The sequence below is a fragment of the Quercus robur genome, chromosome 4 (genome assembly GCF_932294415.1).
Source record: "Quercus robur chromosome 4, dhQueRobu3.1, whole genome shotgun sequence".
Taxonomy (NCBI): Eukaryota; Viridiplantae; Streptophyta; class Magnoliopsida; order Fagales; family Fagaceae; genus Quercus; species Quercus robur.
The window spans coordinates 14569304-14590434 of NC_065537.1; the positions used below are offsets into that span (position 1 = coordinate 14569304).

The window sequence follows — 21131 nt, forward strand, 5'->3', positions numbered from 1 at the left end:
CGCATTCAGGAAAAAGGAAGTTGTGGGATGAAGGATTTAATGCAGCTTCAACTGCTTGATGAGCCCTTTTTAGACAAACTCTGTTGAATGAGAAGCTGATGTCATATTTGCGATTTGGATGATGCTGTGAATGAAAATCATCTCCAAACTCAACTAATACACACTTGCTTTTCACCACACGATAGATAAAACCCTGCTTACCATTTAGACTGTTAGTGTTGTAGATAAGATCATAAGATGAAAAAACAGATGTTTATAAGCACTCTGACTGGATATGTAAATTCAACTACAATTAGTAGAATGGGCATACAATTCTGCATAATGCTATTAATATGAAATTATGAGGCCTCTTTTCTGGTTTTGTTTTTCTGGCTTTTTTCCTTTGTATGAAAAATCACCCTGAGATGTTGGGTGTTTTGGAATTGAGCCCTTCATCTTTATATAATTAACTAAATATAGCATAAAGTCCTGCAATTATGAATTCTCTTAGAGAGACTTCTGATGTAACATTTAAAAAAAAAAAAAAAAAAACTCTCAAAATTTATTTTGTGTGAACATTAGGTATGGACTTTGATCTTCACCTGTCAAAAGTGGATAACTGTATGGCTGATAGGATAACATAGATCTGAGTAAACACATCACTGCACTTGATATATATTAGTTACAGAATTTGTCCATGTTTAGTCTCTCTCTCACTCTCTCTCTTTCTCTATATACTCTTAATGGAGTATAGATCTCAATAGTAAAGGTGCAGCCATTCAAGAGTTTTCTATTGTGGATGTAGGTTTTCAGGCTAAACAGGCTAAATTGCGTTAATTTCTGAGTGCTTCCACTTTCCCTTTCCCTTTCTCCTCTCACTCACTCTCAATTCACAATAACAATTTTAACATGGTATTAGAGCCATCTTAAGTTTGGTTTTCTCATTCCTTCTTTTTCTCCGATGTTCTTCCTCAACAGTGTAACTCTTCAACGGCTTCTCCATTGCCATTCAAGCATTGACTCTTCCAGATCCAGACATTCTGAACATCTTTTTGAGTCATTGACCACACCACTTGATAGATCTGAAACTGATATACAAAATGCCAAATGAATCACCACCACCAAACTCTTGCACCCCTCAAACCTGTTGTTAACAACCACCACTAACGTTGTATTTTGCTGATGTCTTCCAGCTCCAGCGACGCTTTCCTTTACTTTTGTATTCTGGCCAACGATGTTGTTTCCTGTGCTCGTCAGTGTCACCGTCCTCTGACCACAGTTTGTCAATGACCGCTGCTACCACCAGCATGTCTCATGTATGTCAACCTTCGGTCACCATTTCTCTATCAATGTCCCACTAGGCCACCAATTTATCCATCCTCCGACCAAAGTAGCCATCCTTTGGTCATTAGAGCAGCCATCCTCTTGAAGTAACTGTCTCATGCATTCCTTCAACCTTTGTTCCATTCGACATTGTGCCTGGTTCATTCTACATCATAAATCAAGTTGTCTTCGAGATTTCATCTTGAGTTTGAGGGGGATATTAAAGATACTTGTCCAGGTTGAATATACCTTTACAACTTGTAGTATTGCGCTACACTTAAGATTAGTCTATGGTTAGCCTAGGTCTAGTCTCTCAATGGGCTAATTGTATGATATGGATCTCAATAGTAAAGACGTTGATGCCCTGAAGGGTTTTCCATTGTAGAAATAGGATGTTAGGTTGAACCACGTTATTTCCTTAGTGCTCTGCTTTCTCTTCTCTCACTCACTCTCAATTCACAATAATTTTAACTAATATTAATAAACCTCTCAATAATTCTTATCCATTCAATATCACTTGAGGACACATCCTTGTTATAAATTTTGGCTCTTCACGTAGCACATTTTTGCATCGAATCAACCAAAGATCCTTGCTGCAAAATAGAAAACCTCAAGAACCTGTAACCTCCTCTGGATTTCTCAAGTGAACCAGGGATACAATGAGGATACAGTACGGGTCATGTAGATTTTCCTGATATGCCAGACTACAATAGGATGATTTGTGGGGAGGTTTGGCTGCTCACTCATCAGTTATGCAAGACCAAACTAATCTAATGGTCAGATTAGCAAACTGTGTCACAAGGTTGAGGATTGGCCAGCTATATAACAGTTAAAGTCAGGTGCATAGAGCAGAATTCATAACAAAAAGGTCGTGGCCAGAGAAGAATTCATAAATCAATTTAATAATGTGATGCAAAAACCTTAGCTTCAGGTTAGTAAAGAAAGATTCAAAAAATGATGTATCGAAATACCATAATACTTGACCAGTTTGAACTCAAAGAAAAACAAGTTATCTAAACATAAACTCAAGACCATCTCAAGCAAAATTATATGATTTGATCAAGTATAGGTTAATTGAAGAGTAAGCTTACCTGAAATGGCTCAACCGTTTTATCTGAAGGTCGTGCATAAACCATGTCCCTTGATAAAAGGAATGGCCGCTTCTCAGGAATAGAATCAATCTCAAATTCTACAAAGATTTTATCATCCTCCTCAGCACTTCCTTTAGAATGTTTTGATTTCTTTGATTTTTTATGAAGTGCTGCTTCCTCCAACTTCAATGTCACTTTCTCCAATAGGAAATTACTCCATTTCTAGTTCCAATAAAAGCATAAAGTTATTACAAGCCAGAGTGCAAAAGCATAGAGTATTCCATCAATCATAACATGTTATGTTACTATGCATACTGCTTGAGATCATCAAAGAAGCAAAATATATATAATTTAAATTGTACGATGGAATGCAAAGAACAATGTAAAATACTCCCTCAAAAGATGTGTGATTTATAAGAAGTGCCGAAATGGGATCCAAAAGAAAGATAAAATTAAGAAACTTTAGAATAGTTGCTTTGTTCCTATGAAAGGTTTTAAGAAAATGGCTTGGTTCATTTACATTGCTACTCTCACTCATTTATACGGGATTTTTATAAATAAAGTAGAAAGATTCTTATTAATTCTAGGAACTCGCTATCCATTTTATGTCAAAATAGATGATTGCTTTTGAATATTTATTTGTTTATGCCAAGAGCCTTGCAGCTCAATTGGTTGACGCCCCTAATATTTCTAATGGAGACATCTAGTGTTCAAATCCCTCTCCATTTAACTATCAAACTATCAAAAAATAAATAAAAATTTATTTGTTTATGATGCTCTCTGTTCAAATATTATTGTTGAGGGAGAAAAAAAATAGAAAATAATTATATGATACACCAGCAATTGGATACCCTTTTGACAAGTAGACAAGTGTTTCCAACAGAGCAAATAAAAATATAATTGCTAAAGTTAGCACATAAACAAAATTTCATCATCTAGAAAAAATTCATCTTAAAAACAATAGAAAAATATGATTTCACTCTTTTTAATCATAATCTAGAAGTTGATCTTGTGAATGCACAGAAGTATTTCATTTGAATGCTATAACAAACAGAACAAAATCGTTTCAATACAACATAGAGCACATTGGAAGATCGATTCAGTAAATGCATAAAAAAAATTCCCTGATTTCAGTAGATGCGTAAAAAAAATCCCTGATTTCATTGCATTTCATTACCTCTGCACCGGTCCAGGACTTATCTGATTGGATCAATTTCAAGTACAGGCCTTCTTCTAATCAAAAACTATGAAAGATTTGAAATAAAATCCCAAGCGTATATGTGATCAACACAACCAATTTCAATTTATTCCCATTCCTATCTGCAAATGCACAGACCCATTTGCAAATAGTAAAAAGAAATTTCTTACAGCATTTAAAGGCATGTTTCTCTATTGATTACCAGAATACAAATTTTTGCCTACCAACAAACAGAATGCTGTATAATTGATGCTATGCATAACTAAATCAGTTTTGGCAACAAAGTCACACAATATATTGAGTTACTGCATAAACTTAATATGTGCTTCAGACAAAAATTTTTATTTTCTTTTACTGACAGAAGCATGATCCCTTCACTCTCACACACACCATAGAAAACACTGCATGTATGAAACACCCACAACTCAACTAAAACCCAAATCAAGAAGAGGATGACCAGAATGAGGCTATATTTACATTGTAATCCAGAAATACATTATACTGTTATTGACTCAGATCAGCTATCCTAGCAAAGTTGAGATGCCCACTTCAAAGATCAATTCAGTCTAATTTTAAATGGTGCATGCATCATTTTTTTAATAATGAATATGCTTGCATCATTTCTCCTTGTCTGTGGTAAGAGAGAGTTCTCAATTGGCTTTTCGTGACATCTTTTCTATTGCAGAGTGTGTGTTGAAAGTTTAGGAGGCATTAAACTACAGCAAACAAGGCAAAGGGACTCATTTGCAATACAAACTTGAATGTCCAATCCAAAACTAAACCTGTATTACTATTTTTTTTCCACTGATTTGCATCCCGGTATTATTTTTCAAATATATTTCTTTCAAGTTTTTCTATATTACTGATGTATATAAATGCTTATCAATATTGTTTGAAATTAATTTAGTAAAAAATAGGATCATGAAATTTTATCAGACAGTTCATAACTACATCAGTTAAACCTGATCCAAACACAACTCACTTAAGCTCCAGTTATTTTTATACTGCAGTGTAGTGCTAAATACTAAACAGGATCAGGTCTCAGCCCATGCCTCTGTACCAGCTTAGCATATATTCATTTTGTAATATCCAATGTGTTTGGATGGAGTGGAAGGAATGGGGGGTGTTTTTAACCTCTCATTTTTAATTCCCCCAGACTGGGGGAGTTTGGAGGGAAGGGGTTTCCACTTATGTTAAGAAAAAAAAAATTATCAATTTATATCTATTTCTTAATTAAATTGAACAAAATAGGGGTAAACTTTTTAATTAATATGACATCTGATCATTTCCCCTGCTTCCCATTTTAAGTTTTAAAACATCCAAACAAAAGGAAGGGTTCCCCTCTCCTATCCTCCCCTCTTCCTCCAAACTTCCAAACGCGTTGTTTGTCTCTACAAATACTCTCACCAATAGGACAAACCATACGTACCCATATAACTTTTGCTTGTATGCCATTCAATAACAAAATAATCATGAATTAGTAAAAATTAACTAAACAATTCACCAAAAACCAGAGTTCAAAGAAGATAGTATACCTAGTTAAATTTTGTTGACAGAGTAGTTAACTAACCTCCAAGTAGTAATCCTCAGCATATAACAGAGCAGCAAAATAAGCCTTGTAAGTTGACGGAGACAAAGGCTGCTTCAGAACTTGAGGTGCAATGTCTCTCTTGACGAGACCTTTGATATCCTCAGGAATAGCATATATGGGTTCACCCTTTTCCCACGCATAAGTCGTCTTCCCTTCTTCATTTGTTACCTCGTTGGGAGCTGTATGCAGAATTGGCTTAAAAGCTGGTGGTTGCTTAGTGGAAGACGGAGATGGCCCAGACGAAGAAGGCGGTGGCTTAGATGAATATGGGAACCCTGAAGGTGAAGATTGAGGTAGTTTATAGGAAGTTGAAGAAGAAGAAGAAGCATATGGGGGTTCAGTGGTCTTGGGGTAAGATGCATATGATGTAGAAGAATCAACTGGAGTTTTAAGGGATGATGGAGATGGTTTTGATGAAGATCGGGATAGGTTTGAGGAAGATGCAGATGTTCTAGAGGAAAATGTAGGTGGCAATGGATTTGAACTGTAAGAAGAAAATGTAGGTGGCAATTGGGAAGAACTCTGATCAGGACTGCTGAAAAGGCCTCCCATTAGATCTAACACAATCAATCTCGTTTTACAACTAGTTTCTAAGCAAATTTAAAGCACATTCACCAACTACAAAGTAGAAGCATTCTAAGAAGATTCCTCTCTCTCTCTTTCTCCCTCTCTAGTGCTAGTAGAATAACTTTGGAACATGGGAAAGCTAGCTGAGTTGTGTGATACTGAATAAAGTCATAATAGCGTCCGAGGTTACTGGCCTTTTTGGCTCGTTCGTATTTGTAAAGACTTAAGAGTGAAGTAGCTCTACCCTATACGTGATTATTTGGATTTGAAATTGGTGATGGCTTCATTTGTTTAAATAGCAATTCAAATTAAATAATTTTCCAAGTAGCATAAATATAATATCTCTCTCTCTCTCTCTCTCTCTATATATATATATATATATCTATTTAAAAGCTGAAACATAGCATTTATTATTGTTACGGTCCAATTGAGCTACATCAGTACCCACGTCATTATCCTATTTCTTTCCAATTTTCTATATTTTTTTAATATTTACTCATTTTTTTTAATATTTAGACTTTGTCCAATATATATATATATATATATCTAAAAGCTGAAACGTAGTATTTATTATTATTACGCTTCAGTTGAGCCACATCAATATCCACGTTATTATCCAATTTCTTTCCAATTTTCAATATCTTTTTAACATTTACTCATTTTTTTAATATTTAGACTTTGTCCAACCTTTCTCCATCTCTTACCTTTATATCTCCCCACTACTCCATACTTTAATATCACTCTTTATCTTTCTCTTCATCTTCCCTTCTTTTGTCTCTTTTTATTCACATCATTTTTCTATAAATTTATTATTCTCTCTTCCATTATTTGCATAGTTTTTCCTCACAAACAACATGTTATCTCTCTCTCTCTCTCTCTCTCTCTCTCTCTCTCTTAATTTTTTGGTTGATTTTTTTTTTCTTGCATCTCTACTTTTGGTTGATGTGGTGTAATTTTGTATTTTAAGTTTTATTTATTTTTTATTTTTTATTTTTTATTTTATTGTAATCTTATCTGCTATCATTTTTAAATAATTCTAATACATTGTACAATAACAAATTTGAAAACAGCCTATGCATCAGAAAAGTATTAAAAGATTAATTGTAATTGTGTTGTTGTTCCTAAGTTGCATTTTTTATAGTGGGTTAGTTTTAATGGGCAATGTGACGGTGAGTATAGGAGCAAATACGTTGTCAATATTATGAGGTTTGCTATTTTTGGTTTTTGCTGGTTGTTTTCTTGATCATAGGATTAATGGGTGCCTCTGGTTTAGCCTTTTAGGTTCTTCCATGTTATTGTTGTTGTTGCTGCTGCTGTTTTTTTCCATTCTTTTCAATTAATTTGGTTGGCTAATTGGAATTTTAATTAATTTGGTTGGCTAATTGGAATAAGTTTTGGGAGTACTGATTGAAAACTTTGTAAATTGTTGTATCTCGATTTTTTTTCCCTCCCAAATTTCGTGGACATTGCATATATGGGAAATGATTATTTATGCATGAGTTTTACAGATGGAAAGGGGTTTGTTGAAGAAGAGCATCCAAGACTAACTTCTCTAAGTCCATTGAAAAAGATCAAAACAAACACTAAACTTTGATCCTCTACTCCACCCAATAAATAAATAAATTAATTAATTAAAGCAAACACTAAAAAGAAAAAAAGTGAGCACTAGATAGAGCTGGGAATTTTATTTGATACATGTAGAGAACTTTAAATCCTATTATTTTGCAAACTAGCCGGCTCCTCTCATGGATTTATACCATTTGACACTTGCAAAAAAGTGACAGAAGAATTATTTAGAACCTTAAAAAAAATGAAGGGTTGAGGAAACGGCAAAACTGGAAAGATAGTGGGGATCTGTATGTTTGAGTTATAGAGAAAAAGGGGATGGAAACAGACTATGAGAAATTGAAAGGGGCATTTATTGAAGTTAATGGGAAATACGAGATAGAACATTAATTTTAGAAAATTGATGATGTGGCCTATAGTGTATTTTTAGACTTTGGATCTATTTTGAATTAATGGTATAAGAATGGTGTAACTTGAACTCATCTCATATATATGTAAATATATAATTCATTTATTCTTTCTTGCAATTTTACTTTAGGTTGATGAATAATTGTTTTTTTATTTTTATTTTTTTTATAATATTATTATGGGTTAATACAATTTGATTGTGTATTTTTTTTTCCATCACAAGTCTTCTCTCTCCCTCTTATATCTTTTGTTTGATTTTTTTTTTTTTTTTTACGTAATACTTAGTTATTTTGAAAGTGAAATTTTGAATATATATATCAAAATATAATCTTGGCTATGTATTTGAATGTGATTATCGACTATTAAAACAATCCAAGATAAATATGTATAGACAATATTTTTGTTTTAATTTTTCATTAATTTGTTATTTAGTTATAACATCAAAATTAAAGTAAATGAATATTTAAGTTAAAACGGTCTAAGATGAATTTGTAAAGTCAATATATTTATATATTTAATATTGTTAAAAAACTAAAAGGTAATTAATGCAATATGAATGCCCAATTAATTAAGGTAATTAATCTTAATAATTGAAAGTTTGTGTAGTCAATTTTTATTTGTTTGATCATGTTCTCTTTATATTGTTATACAAATTGTTTTCTTTCATTTCGATAGGTGAAGCATTCAAACATTTTTTTTTTTCTTAGAGAAACTGAAGTGTTCAGTTTTAGACATAAAGTCTACTTTTTTCTACATATTATTTTAAATATTTTTAGGGATGTTTGAGAAATATGCAGTACCAATTTCATGTATCTATATTAGTAAACAAAACCTAATTAATAGTTTGAAGTTGCTCCTAGGATAAGAAAAATTATAAATATAATAATCTCTTTTAAGAAAATTAGAAATTTGAATAATATATTTGAGACTTAAATTGTTTAATTGTACAGAAAAAAAAGGAAAAAAAAAAAAAAAAGGAAAACATAATGCACAATAACATAATTTAGAAAAATATAGACTTCCTAAAAAATGAATAATATCAATTATAAAAATCCAAATAATAAAATGATGATATATTTTTTGAGATAGATAAATGAAATATAATTTTAGAAATTGTTTAATTTTTGGGAAGAAAAAATTATTTTCCACAATATTTAGAGAGAACAAATTATATATTATACTATAACTATGAAATAATTATCTATTTTCATGCATGGCGCAGGTCTGTGACTTTGCATTATAGTTTGTCCATCATTTTCAAAAAAGCTTTTATGCTGAAACAACTATTGATGATGATGGTTTTCCAAATTATTGAAGACGAAATGATGGACAAACTATAGAAAAAATGGAATACTTTTAGATAACCAGTATGTATTTCCTTACAACATAGACATCCTTGTCAAATACCGATCACACGTAAATGTTGAGCAGTGCAACCAGTCTCAATCAATCAAGTATTTGTTTAAGTATATAAACAAAGGATCAAATAGAGCACTATTGTTTTATAAGAAAATCCTTTAACAAATGGTGGTGATAATTTTTTCAGTTTTCATTTGATTTTCTTTAGATTTTAAATTTGTTTTCTTTATATCTTCTTAAATTCTAGCATTTTCACTTTGTTCAACCTTTCATCTACTTCCGCCCTTCCTCTTCCATCTTAATTTTCATATAAATTTCTTCTTACTTCATTTCTACCTCTCTCCCCTATTCCTTGCAAGTTATCCAGGACAAAAAGGTCAATACTCTCTCTCTTTCTCCATTTTTTTTTTCTCTGTTTTGGTAGTTTTTTTTAATTGTTTCAACCACTTTTTTTTTTTCTTCTACAAATGGTTCTTTTTGTTATTGTTGATCTAATTATCACATCACATTTGTTTATCTTTTCGGTAAATTTGTATCCACTTTTATTCATATTTAGGTAGTTTGGTATTCCTATTTCTAATTACAAGTTCTTTTTCTTTATCCCATTGGTTTGATTTTATTTGGGTTAATAATTAATTGTTTCACCAAAAACCAGAGTTCAAAGAAGATAGTATACCAAGTTAAATTTTGTTGACAGAGTAGTTAACTTACCTCCAAGTAGTAATCCTCAGCATATAACAGAGCAGCAAAATAAGCCTTGTAAGTTGAAGGAGACAAAGGCTGCTTCAAAAATTAAGGTGCAATGTCTCTCTTGACGAGACCTTTGATATCCTCAGGAATAGCATATATGGGTTCACCCTTTTTCCCACACATAAGTCACCTTCCTTTCTTCATTTGTTACCTCATTGGGAGCTGTATGCAGAATTGGCTTAAAAGCTGGTGATTGCTTAGTGGAAGACAGAGATGGCCCAAAGGAAGAAGGCGGTGGCTTAGATGAATATGCTGAAGGTGAAGATTAAGGTGGTTTATAGGAAGTTGAAGAAGAAGAAGAAGAAGCAGATGGGGGTTCAGTGATCTTGGGGAAAGATGAATATGATGTAGAAGAATCAACTGGAGGTGGTTTTGATGAAGATTGGGATAGGTTTGAGGAAGATGCAGATGGTCTAGAGGAAAATGTAGGTGGCAATGTGTTTGAACTGTTAGAAGAAAATGCAGGTGGCAATTGGGAAGAACTCTGATCAGGACTGCTGAAAAGGCCTCTCATTAGATCTAACACAATCAATCTCGTTTTACACGTACGTACTTTCTAAGCAAATTTAAAGCACATTCACCAACTACACAGTAGAATTCACTGTGGCTATTGCTTGGAGCCTTTGGCATGAGAGAAACAGTGCTAGAACAGGTGGGACACGGCAGACAAGCACTGGCATCATTCAGAGAGCAACATTCCTGCTTGAAGAGTTTCAGAGTGCAAATCACAAGTTCCAATCACCCATCGTCCCACACTCTCACGTGGTCTCCACCGAACAGCCCTTGGTACAAGATAAACATAGACTATGCTGTATTCAAGCAAGCGCAAGCCATAGGCATTGGTGTGGTGGCTCGTGATCACGATGGGCAAGTCATTGCAGCTATGAGCAAGAAGTTATGTGTGCCACTCGGCCCACTAGAAGCAGAAGCCAAAGCTATGGAGGAAGGTATTATTTTTGCATGTGACGTGAGGCTTCAGGAAGTAACATTTGAATGTGACTCAGAGCTCCTCTTTCAAGCACTTACGGGTAAAGCAACCCCTTCTGCTACCATCTCCAATGTCGTCGCCGCATGCTTATGTAGACTCCAAGACTTCAGAGCAGCACAGTTCTCCCATGTTTGTCGCCAAGGGAATCGACCAGCACATATTTTGGCTCAATACGTCAAAAATATAGAATCATTTGTAACTTGGATTGAGGAAAATCCGACCATTATTGAGAATGCTACAACTCAAGATGTATTCTTGTTTCAATCTCCTTAATAAAGATGACGTATTTCTTATTAAATAAAAAAATAAAAAATAAAAAAAGTAGAAGCATTTTGAGAAGATTCCTCTCTCTTTCTCCCTCTCTAGTGCTAGTAGAATAACTTCGGAGCATGGGAAAGCTAGCTGAGTTGTGTGATACTGATAAAGTCATAATAGTGTCCGAGGTTACTTGCCTTTTTGGCTCGTTCGTATTTGTAAAGACTTAAGAGTGAAGCAGCTATACCCTATATGTGATTATTTGGATTTGAAATTCGTGATGGCTTCATTTGTTTAAATAGAAATTTTAATTAAATAATTTTCCAAGTAGCATAAATTAAATATAAGGGCAGAAGGATTTTTTAAGGGTTCCTTTTTTTTTTTTAAATAATTGCAACCGCACTAATATAATTAAAATAGAATTACATTTTTCCAAAACTATCCCATTATATAGTTGAAAAATATTTTGGAAAAAAATAAATTAGGAGAGAAGTAAATTGAACAATTTAAATCTACCCAAAAAATACAACTGTCAGTATCACATCCATATTTCTTTGAAATCTCATTAATTTTAGTATATGTGCCTAATGTCTTTAAGTTTTCCAAACACTCTTAACTAAAAAAAAAAAAAAAAAAAAAAAAAAAAAAAAAAGAAGAAAGAAAAGAGGGTGAAACTAATGCGTTAAAGGTAGTGGTTACTAGTTAAGATGCATTTAATGATGGGTTTCCGTTATCTCAACTAATAAAGTCTTTGATGATTGAATAAGAAATCTGAGATTCAATTCTGATCTGCACTAAAAACCAATTGATGTCTTGATCTGTGATAATAAGCACAATCATAAAAAACGAACACCATAGATTGAAACTTTATAAGAAAAAAAAAATGCATTAAAGATTTTTATACAATTTTCGAAACATAAAATCAAATTGTACACATATATCCAAAAAAACACACACAACAACAATGAAGGATTCATTATCATTAAATTTCTCTTAAATATCCTATATTGCATTAAATTTATTCCTCTCTTATTCATCATGGCTATATACACTATGAATTTCCCAATATGTTTTTTTTTTTTTTTTTTTTTTTTTTTTTGATGAGAAATACTGTAACTTTTATTTATGAAGAGGATAGGTACATAGCATCATGAAACATAAAAGATTCAATAAACTGTGGACATTCCTCTATCCAAGTTACAAAGTCATGAATACCCTTGGCATGGCGTGCTAAAGCATGTGCCGGTTTGTTCCCCTGCCTTCCCACGTGTTGAACTTGAAAGTGCCTAAAGTCAAGCAACTTTTGTTGAATGCTTTCCATGATGTCAACAATTGCAGCAGGTGGTGTGGTGGAGCCCGATAGAATAGTAAAAACTATGTTGGAATCAGTTTCAAAAATCACCTCACGTATGCCTATATCCCATGCAAACGAGACAGCCACGTCCAAGGCTTTTGCTTCTGCCTCCAAGGGACCCAAAGGTAGGTGCATGTGTTGACTCAAGGCGGCAATGACTGCTCCCTCGTGATCACGGATGACAGCACCGATGCCCACTGTTCCGAGGTCGTTGAAGAGAGCTGCATCAGTGTTAATCTTGAACCATGGGTATGAGGGTGGGACCCAACGAGCATCTGATGGGCTTGTGAGTTGAGGGCGCTTGAAGTGGGCTGCCTGGAAGTCTTCAAGAGTGGTGCGAGCTTTGTGTAAGATTTCATTAGGGGACTGCCTTGGAGAGCCATGCCGTGCTTTGTTTCGGCTGTACCACATACTCCATGCAATAGCGACGACAAGCTCAAGCACATCCTGGCTGACGTGTTGCATGAAAATGAGATACCATAGTAAGTCAATGAAGTCCCTGTAGTGTACACCGTTGTTGTCAAAGGAGAGACCTGTGGCATCCCACACATCTCGTGCACATGTGCACGCCCAAAAGAGATGTCCGCTAGTTTCAGCTGCCACTCCACATGCATCACAGGTGGGATCATTCAGCACCTGGCGATAGCATAGATTCGACTTGGTGGGGAGAATGTTACGACACGCTCTCCAAGCAAAGGTTTTCAACTTGTTCGGGACATTGAGGCTCCAAATTTTTCTCCAGAACTGACCCTGGTTGTTGGTGTGTGAGGCTCCCTCCATCATCTTCAATGGGGCTAGAGATAAGGCAACTTTGTAAGCACTGTTGACAGTGAAAGTACCCTTAGGTGTGTAGGCCCATATCATGCAGTCTTTTGTGCATCTATTGCTCCGTGGGATGCCGAGTATGGCTTGAGCATCATCAGGGAGGAAGACACTTTTGACCAGGTCAATCTTCCATTCTCCTGTGCCTTCATCAATAAGCTCCGAAACAGTGGCAGTAGCAGGCAGAGTGTTTTGATGAGAGATAACTTGGAATGTAGAAGGTTTTGGGAGCCATTTATCCCTCCAAATCTGTATCGAAGTGCCATCACCCACCCGCCATCTATGTCCAGCTTTAACGACATCCTGAGCGGACATTATACTTCTCCAAGCATAGGAGGGTTTTTGTCCAAGTTCAGCATGAAGGAAATCATGGTTAGGGAAATAACGTGCCTTGAAAACACGGTGGAGTAGGGAATGTGTATTGGTTTGAAGGCGCCAGCCTTGTTTTGCCAAGAGAGCCTTGTTGAAAGCCTTGAGATCGCGAAAACCCAAGCCACCATCTTTTTTGGGCGTGCACATTTTATCCCAACTCAACCAAGCTATTTTGTTCCGACCTTCCTTTTGACCCCACCAAAAATTTCGGACCATACTTGTCATCTCATCACAAAGGGTGTCCGGAAGTTTAAAAACACTCATTGTATAGGTGGGGATGGCTTGTGCTACGGCCTTAATGAGTATTTCTTTCCCAGCTTGTGAGAGCAGCTTTTCCTTCCACCCCGAAAGCTTATTATCGAGTCTTTCCTTTAGCGCCCTAAAGGTATTTCTCTTTGAACGACCTACAAGGGAAGGTAATCCCAAGTAAGTTTCATGCTGCTTGATAATTTCAGCCCCAAAACGGTTTTTTATGTCTTCTTGAGTCTCAAGAGGTGTGTTTTGACTGAAGAATAAGGAAGTCTTTTCACGATTGAGTTGCTGACCCGTTGCATGTTCATAGGTCTCCAAGATTTGTTCCAAATGGGCACAATCATCACTAGTGGCTCGGCAAAATATTATGCTGTCATCTGCAAAAAAGAGGTGTGAGATCCGTGGGCCTCGTGGGCATGCAGCAACACCCTGGATAGCTCCATTCATAGTGGCTTGAGTGAGGAGAGCTGATAATCCTTCTGCACAAAACAAGAAAAGAAATGGGGAAATAGGGTCTCCTTGCCGCAAGCCTCTCGTGGGGGTAATGTGGCCATGAGGCTTACCATTGATCCTGATGGAATAGGTAACAGAGGTAACACAAAGCATTATGAGGTTCACCCATTTTGTGCTAAAGCCCATTTTCAACATTATATCATGAAGGCAGCCCCATTCCACTCTATCAAATGCCTTACTCATATCAAGTTTTAAAGCCATCTCCCCAACCCGTCCGCTTCTTTTTTGATTTAGATGGTGCATAGTTTCAAAAGCTACCAGTACATTATCAGTAATAAGGCGAGTGGACATAAAAGCACTTTGGTTTTCACTGATGATATCCGGTAGGAAGCGTTTGAGTCTATTTGCAATAACTTTGGAGGCTAGTCTAGAGATAACATTGCTTAAGCTTATGGGCCTGTATTGTGTTATCTTTGTAGGATTTTTCACCTTCGGGATGAGAATAATATGAGTGTCATTAAATTTAGGGGGTATGACTCCCAAATTTAAAAAATCAAGGACAGCTTTAGTAACACACTCACCCGTTAGAGACCAGAAGTGTTGGTAGAAAAGTGGAGGCATACCATCAGGACCTGGAGATTTTTTAGGGTGCATCTGCTTCAATGCCTTGTGAACTTCATCCGCTTGGAAAGTCTGACAAAGGTACTCATTCATTTGGTCAGTGACCACAGGACGTACTGCTGCTGTTATGGGTGCTGTGTCAGTAGGGCCATTGGAACGAAAAATGGAGTGGAAATAGTCCAGAACAATATTTTCCACGGCTTGATCATCTTCTTGCCATACCCCATTTTGATCTGTAATACCTCTAATGAGGTTTCTGTCCTTGCGGTTCGATGCTTTTTGATGGAAAAAAGAAGTGTTTCGGTCGCCATCAGTGATCCATAGGTGCCTGGACCTCTGGTGCCACATTGTATTTTCAGCATCAAGCCAACAGTTCAGAGCTTTGCGGACCTCCTCAATGTGCTTATGATTTGGTCGGTGATGTTGCTCTAGCATTTGTAGTTCTTTTTCCAACCTAGAAATCTGCCTTCCAACATGCCCAAATTCAGTTTTATTCCATGTAGATAAACGTGTTCGGCAACTGTCAAGGCAGTTTCTAATCTGGGCCCCATTTGGTTGGTAAAGTCCTTCCATCCAAGCATCTTCAACTATTTCAGCACAACGTGGGTCACGAAGCCACATTGCTTCAAAGCGGAAAGGTGGCCTGGGGCGTTTGTAGCGGGGCTTAGTAGATGGCATACTAACAACAATCATGGAATGGTCCGAGGTGGACATGGAGAGATGTTGGACCAATGCTCCGGGGAACTTTGATTTCCATGCAGCAGTAGCAAGTGCCCTGTCTAGGCGTATGCGAATGCGACCTTCAGTGGGGTGGTTTCGTGACCATGTAAATGGAGAGCCACGATAACCTAGGTCCAAGAAGCCACAGTGTGAGATTGCCATGCGAAAACGGTCCATCTGCCTGGCTGGTCGTAGGCGTCCTCCGGCCTTTTCTGCTTGGCGGAGTATCTCATTGTAGTCTCCTACACATAGCCACGGAAGAGTATTTGAACGCCCAAGGGATTCTAGTAATGCCCACGTCTCTTCCCGCTTGCTTGTATCAGGGTGACCATAGAATCCGGTCAGTCTCCACTTTGCACCTGTTGAATCACAAACTATATGGGCGTCAATATACCAACGGGAAAAATTTTTGACATGTACCTGAGTGCCCGGTTTCCATAATAGCGCTAAGCCACCACTGGAACCGTCACTAGAAACCACCAAGCCTTGGTTATATTTCCAGTTTTTCTTCATGTTGTTCAGCTGCTCAGTAGTAAGTTTGGTCTCCATTAAGAAGACACAAATGGGAGCTTGTTTATTCAATGCTCTCTGGAGAGCGTTTACTGTACGGAGGTTCCCAAGCCCCCGACAGTTCCAGCTTAAGATACTCATTGTGTCCGGCGGTGCTGCCAAGCAGCCACCGCCGATCCTAAGTTGTCTGCCATGAGCTTGCCCAAGGTACGTGCTTCATCATCGAGTATCTTTTGCTTCTTATCGTCAAAAGTGTCCCTCATGATCACTTCATCTGAGTTTTTACGTTTTGAGCCCAAAATATCTATAGTGGGCCCATTAGTGTCCATTATCTGCCGAGGCGGCCCAAGTCTGCGCCAAGAACCAGTTTGTGGGCCCACCGGGTCAAGGGAAGTGGATGTTGTGGAGTTGCTGAAATTTTTGGGTACGGGAGAGGTAACATGGTCAGTTATGGTGGATAAAGTATCAGGCTGGTGGGTCATTAATGCAATATTGGTTTCCTTTTCAGTGGTAGTTGACTTTGGAGGACAAGTTGATGGAGATTTTGGAATATTTGTGACAGAGGTGTTTGCTAGCTGGGTGGGTGGTGTTTGTTTGTTTAAATTTTGGAAGGAATTTAATGCTTGGTCAATTTCTGTAAGGTGTGTACGGAAGAGATTTGGGTCAGATAGGATGTCCTTATTTGTCGGCGCGTTTTCAGGGTGTGGGGCTGAGATCACGGGATTTCCTATTGGTGAGGAGGATGGAGGATTTTTCGGCGGGTTTTGGGCACTGTCCATCGGTGAGGTTGATGGAGGATTTTTCGGCAGGTTTTGGGCACCGTCCATCAGTGGTGAGGGTCGCAAGGTAGGGGATGGTGTTGGGCGGTGGGTGGACGGCGGAGCCGTGGAGGGTGTGGTCTTTGTGTGCACTACCTGAGGTTGCTGGGGGTTTATCATGGCAGCCCTCAGCCATGGTCCATATTGCTGGGTGTCCTTGGACAATGTTTCGCCGCTGTCCGTCCACATTTTACAGTCTTTCTCATCGTGATTCATGAGCCCACACCAGTAGCAAAACACCGGCATGCGCTCGTATTGGAACGAGACCCAGAGCGGTTCGGAATCCCCCAAGTCCACGAAGCGGCCACGGCAGAGTGGTTGTGTAATATCAATCGTGACTCGGATCCGAATGCAGCGGCCACGACACTCCCCATTTGGTGAGGTGTCTACCTGTTCAACCCGACCAAGCGAGGATCCAATGGCTTCTGCATTAGCTCTGTTCATGCGACTGAGTGGAAGATTGTGGATTTGAAGCCAAAAGGTGGCGGTGTCAAACCTGGCATCGTCAACGGATTCCGACACACCTGGTTTATAGAGCCCAATCAAATATTTATCAAAGGACCATGGTCCTTGAGAGATGATTTTCACCGCATCGGCTTCGTCGGAGAAAAGAATGAGTACCGTGTTGGAAGTGAGATCGCGAACCTCAAAATCCTTTATAGACCGCCACATGCTCTTCAAGGTGCGTGACAATGCTTCCATGCTGACCCGTCGCTTAGTGAACAGTTTGGCCACTAAGATTTTGCTGTTATTTTCCACACCAGGAGCCAAAGGGATCGTTTGACACTCTCTTGTGTTGAGTGAGAGACGAGCCCATTTACCTGTGAGTTCTTCCATGGCTTCGAAGGCAGAGTAAGGTTGGAGAGGGGGAGAGGGAAGGGAGGTAAGAGGGGATGGATATAGAAATCCTGGGTTTTCACCGTCGTGGGGAAAAGAGAGGCCTATACGAGGATAGGCAGTAGTGTTTCATCTACGTAGACTTACTCATAAATATTATCAAGAAACAAATGCTAAAAAACCGGATTTGGCTTACTCATGTCCCCTTTGATGTATATCTTATAAATTTGTTTCATATTTAAATCTTATCAACTTTCTCTTTTTATAAAACTAGCTAATACCGTGCATGATGTGCATATATGTTATAAGTTTTTTTTTAATCAGTAAGAAACTATTTTTATTGCTCATATATAATACTAATTATATATATTTTATAATATTTGGGTAATTATATTACATGTCATTCAAAAGAAAGAAAATATAAATTGTTATGATTAATATAATTAAAAATATAAATACATTTCTTAGGTAAATATAAAAATATTTAATTAATTTCACTAGTTTAATAAAAAAATTAGTTTTATATTCTCGATTGCATGGGTTCCTCTAATTAATTTTTTTTTTCTGTTTTTGTTTGATTTTGTTTCAATTGTAATAAAAATAACAAAACTCAAGCTAGAATATTATACTTATAATCAATTCTTTCCCATATAAATTTTCAAAAGATAACTATAAAAATCGCTTCTATGTAAATCAGTAGTGCGCCACCTAAATATTAATAAGTGAAAGTAAATGAATTTACCTCCATTGAACTCTTCTTAATGACATAGCACAAGTTTTAGCTATTGTAGTTTTGATTCATACTTTATATATATATATATATATATATATGACATGTCCCCAAAAGAAGTTAAAATATATAAAAAATTTGAGCAAATATCACATTCCCTCTTTTATATTTCAATTTTCTTATTTTAAAATTAAATATAAAAAAAGAAATTTTATTGATATATAAGAGAGAGAGAGAGAGAGAGAGAGAGAGAGAGAGAGAGAGAGAGAGAGAGAGAGCCTTATAAATTCTTTGGATATAAATAAATAGTGTATCACCAATAGATAATTAACACATATAAATAAATCAATATACCCTTTAACTCATGAAAATGAATCACTACTTTAACATAAATGCAAAATTTTGATGAGGTGAAAGGTTAAATTAAGATAATTATATTTTTCTTTGAAAAAAATGTACCACATGGTGTTGATACCCATTTTCATGACACATTTTTTATAAGCCCGATTCCACCAAGCCCGACTTCCTCGTTGGCTCAATTCATGTATCATATTTTATTTTGTTCTTTTAAGCATGGGTCAATCCTATGCAACATATTGGAGGAAATTGAGGAAGAATGGTTTGGAGATTATGAGTCAGTTTCTTTCGGACTTTTTGCATGAGCCTAACCCATGCATGCTACCAAGTGGGCAAAAGACACCAGTAGCACTTCAGGCTCATGGGAGGAGGTCTTGTATCTAAATTTCCATCCCAATATAGCTTTTATACTCTGATTAACTATGGCTCAAAGTTTCTAGCTGTTGAGGGCCATTTGTGAGAAAGAAAGCCCAAAACAAGGGCAACAAAGAATTGACAAAGTAGACAGCAAAACCATTAGGCTCAAGCGGCAGGAGTAATGGATCACAGGCCCAAGAAATAAAAAAATGGGTCTTGAAGAGGTAAGTGGGCTCAAAGAAGCCCGGAAAGAAAGAAGTAGCATCCCATGGGCAGTGTATGAGGTAGAAAAGCGAGAAAGGGCCGCCGCAGGTCCAAGGTAATGCAAACTAAGAAAGTAAGGGTTTTATGACAGGCCCATAAACCCCAAGGATGAGAATAAGGTTATTGGGCTAAGGAAGCCCAATGAAGTTAGTAAAAAGCCCATGGGAGTGTGGAATTAGTAGAAGGGTCAAGGAATCCCAAAGAAAGCAAACGGGCCAAGGATGCCCAAAGGAAAGCCTAAAGGGACATAGGAGCCCATAAGTAAAAGCAAAACAGTGGTCATGTCAAGCCACTGAAAGAAGGACCGGTCCTAACTCTCTTATCCAGAAAACTTGGGCTTAATACAGCATGAGGCAGCCCAATACCACTAGCACAGCCCACCCCATTACACTAGCTAAACCCATTTTTCCCTTTAAAAATAGTTGGCTCTCATTGGCCAGCTCCAGCTGCTAGCCCTCACTTAGGCGTGTCTCCCAAGAGTCTGAAACAACTAAAAATGAGGAGCCAATGGGGGCTTAGTCAAATCTTTCCCAAATTATGCATAAAGCAAGTTAACTTTTTTACCCGACTAAAGAAAATCTAATCCAAACATCAACTTAGCACCTTGGAGGTCCATAACCTCATCTTTTAGCCTAAAAACTAGTCATTAAGGACACTTAAAGGTTGCTATAAAACTCTCCCTTCAGCTCAAAACAAAGCCGACCACATTTGACTCACATAGTTGAAACTTTAGAGCAAAAGCCAAGAAATATGACCAAATTGAGAGTTTAATTATTTAATTAGTACCCTTGATTACATTATTGAACAATTAATTTAATGGATCGATCGCCAAAACACAACATCCCCAATTTCGGCACAAAACCCTAATCATAATATGTAAGATCTCTAATAATTTGTTAATCTGATGTGTTTTTTTTTATTATCAATTGGTGGTTTCAATCTTCAATTCGAATTCTTAATTTTATGATTAATTAATCAATTGAAAGTAAATTTTATTGTAACATAGAAACCCCTAAGTCATGCCTTAAACCTAACCCTAACTTCAATATTTCTCAAATTCTAAGCAAAATAATAGGACTTAAGTAAAATTGACATAAAATATGAAAAAAAATGGGGATGATTACTAATTGGGGAGTGTTTAATTGAAAGAAACACGTGATGGAACCAAAATGTGAAAAAAAAAAAAAAAAAAAAAAAAAAAAAAAAAAAAAAAAAAAAAAATTGAAGAAAAAAAAATAATGAAAAATTCAAATACATTATGTTAATTTGTCAGCTCCAAAGGTGGGAATGAGATGGTTCCTTTTGATTTAGGAGGCAGTTTGTTGATCAAAGAGTTGGGTGAGGCTTGAATGTATTCAACTATGGGATTTAAGGGTCTTGCCAGATTCTGACTGAGCTCCCTTAGCCGAACAAATAGCACGCACTCCTTTCAAGTAGAGGCTTGGTCTTGCAAAACCCCTTCCAAGTGTATAAAGATTAAAGAGTTAGAGCTGGCTTGAAGAGTGAGGAAATAATTTTAAAAAAAAAATGTTTCTCCTTCAGCAACCTCACATAGACCTCATCATTTTCAGCAGTTAACTGTCACCCAG

At 36.7% G+C, this 21131-nt stretch overlaps 2 protein-coding genes across 2 annotated transcripts in view; one reads left to right on the forward strand and one right to left on the reverse strand.

Moving 5' to 3' along the window:
- Nucleotides 1–5905, reverse strand: part of LOC126720651 (probable RNA helicase SDE3) — a 45914-nt gene extending 40009 nt beyond the window's left edge. Inside the window, exon 1 of the mRNA XM_050423384.1 lies at nt 5162–5905. Coding sequence (XP_050279341.1) covers nt 5162–5734 — 573 coding nt within the window. The 5' untranslated portion in view covers nt 5735–5905. The remainder of the gene's footprint in view (nt 1–5161) is intronic.
- Nucleotides 5906–10460: 4555 nt separating this feature from the next.
- Nucleotides 10461–11093, forward strand: LOC126721432 (uncharacterized). Its single transcript, XM_050424464.1, has one exon. It carries the CDS (start codon nt 10461–10463, stop codon nt 11091–11093), a length of 633 nt encoding a protein of 210 aa, XP_050280421.1.
- Nucleotides 11094–21131: the final 10038 nt, after the last annotated feature.

Coding starts and splice junctions, on each gene's coding strand:
- LOC126721432 (XM_050424464.1), top strand. CDS start 10,461: ATGAGAGAAACAGTGCTAGAACAGGTGGGACACGGCAGACAAGCACTG.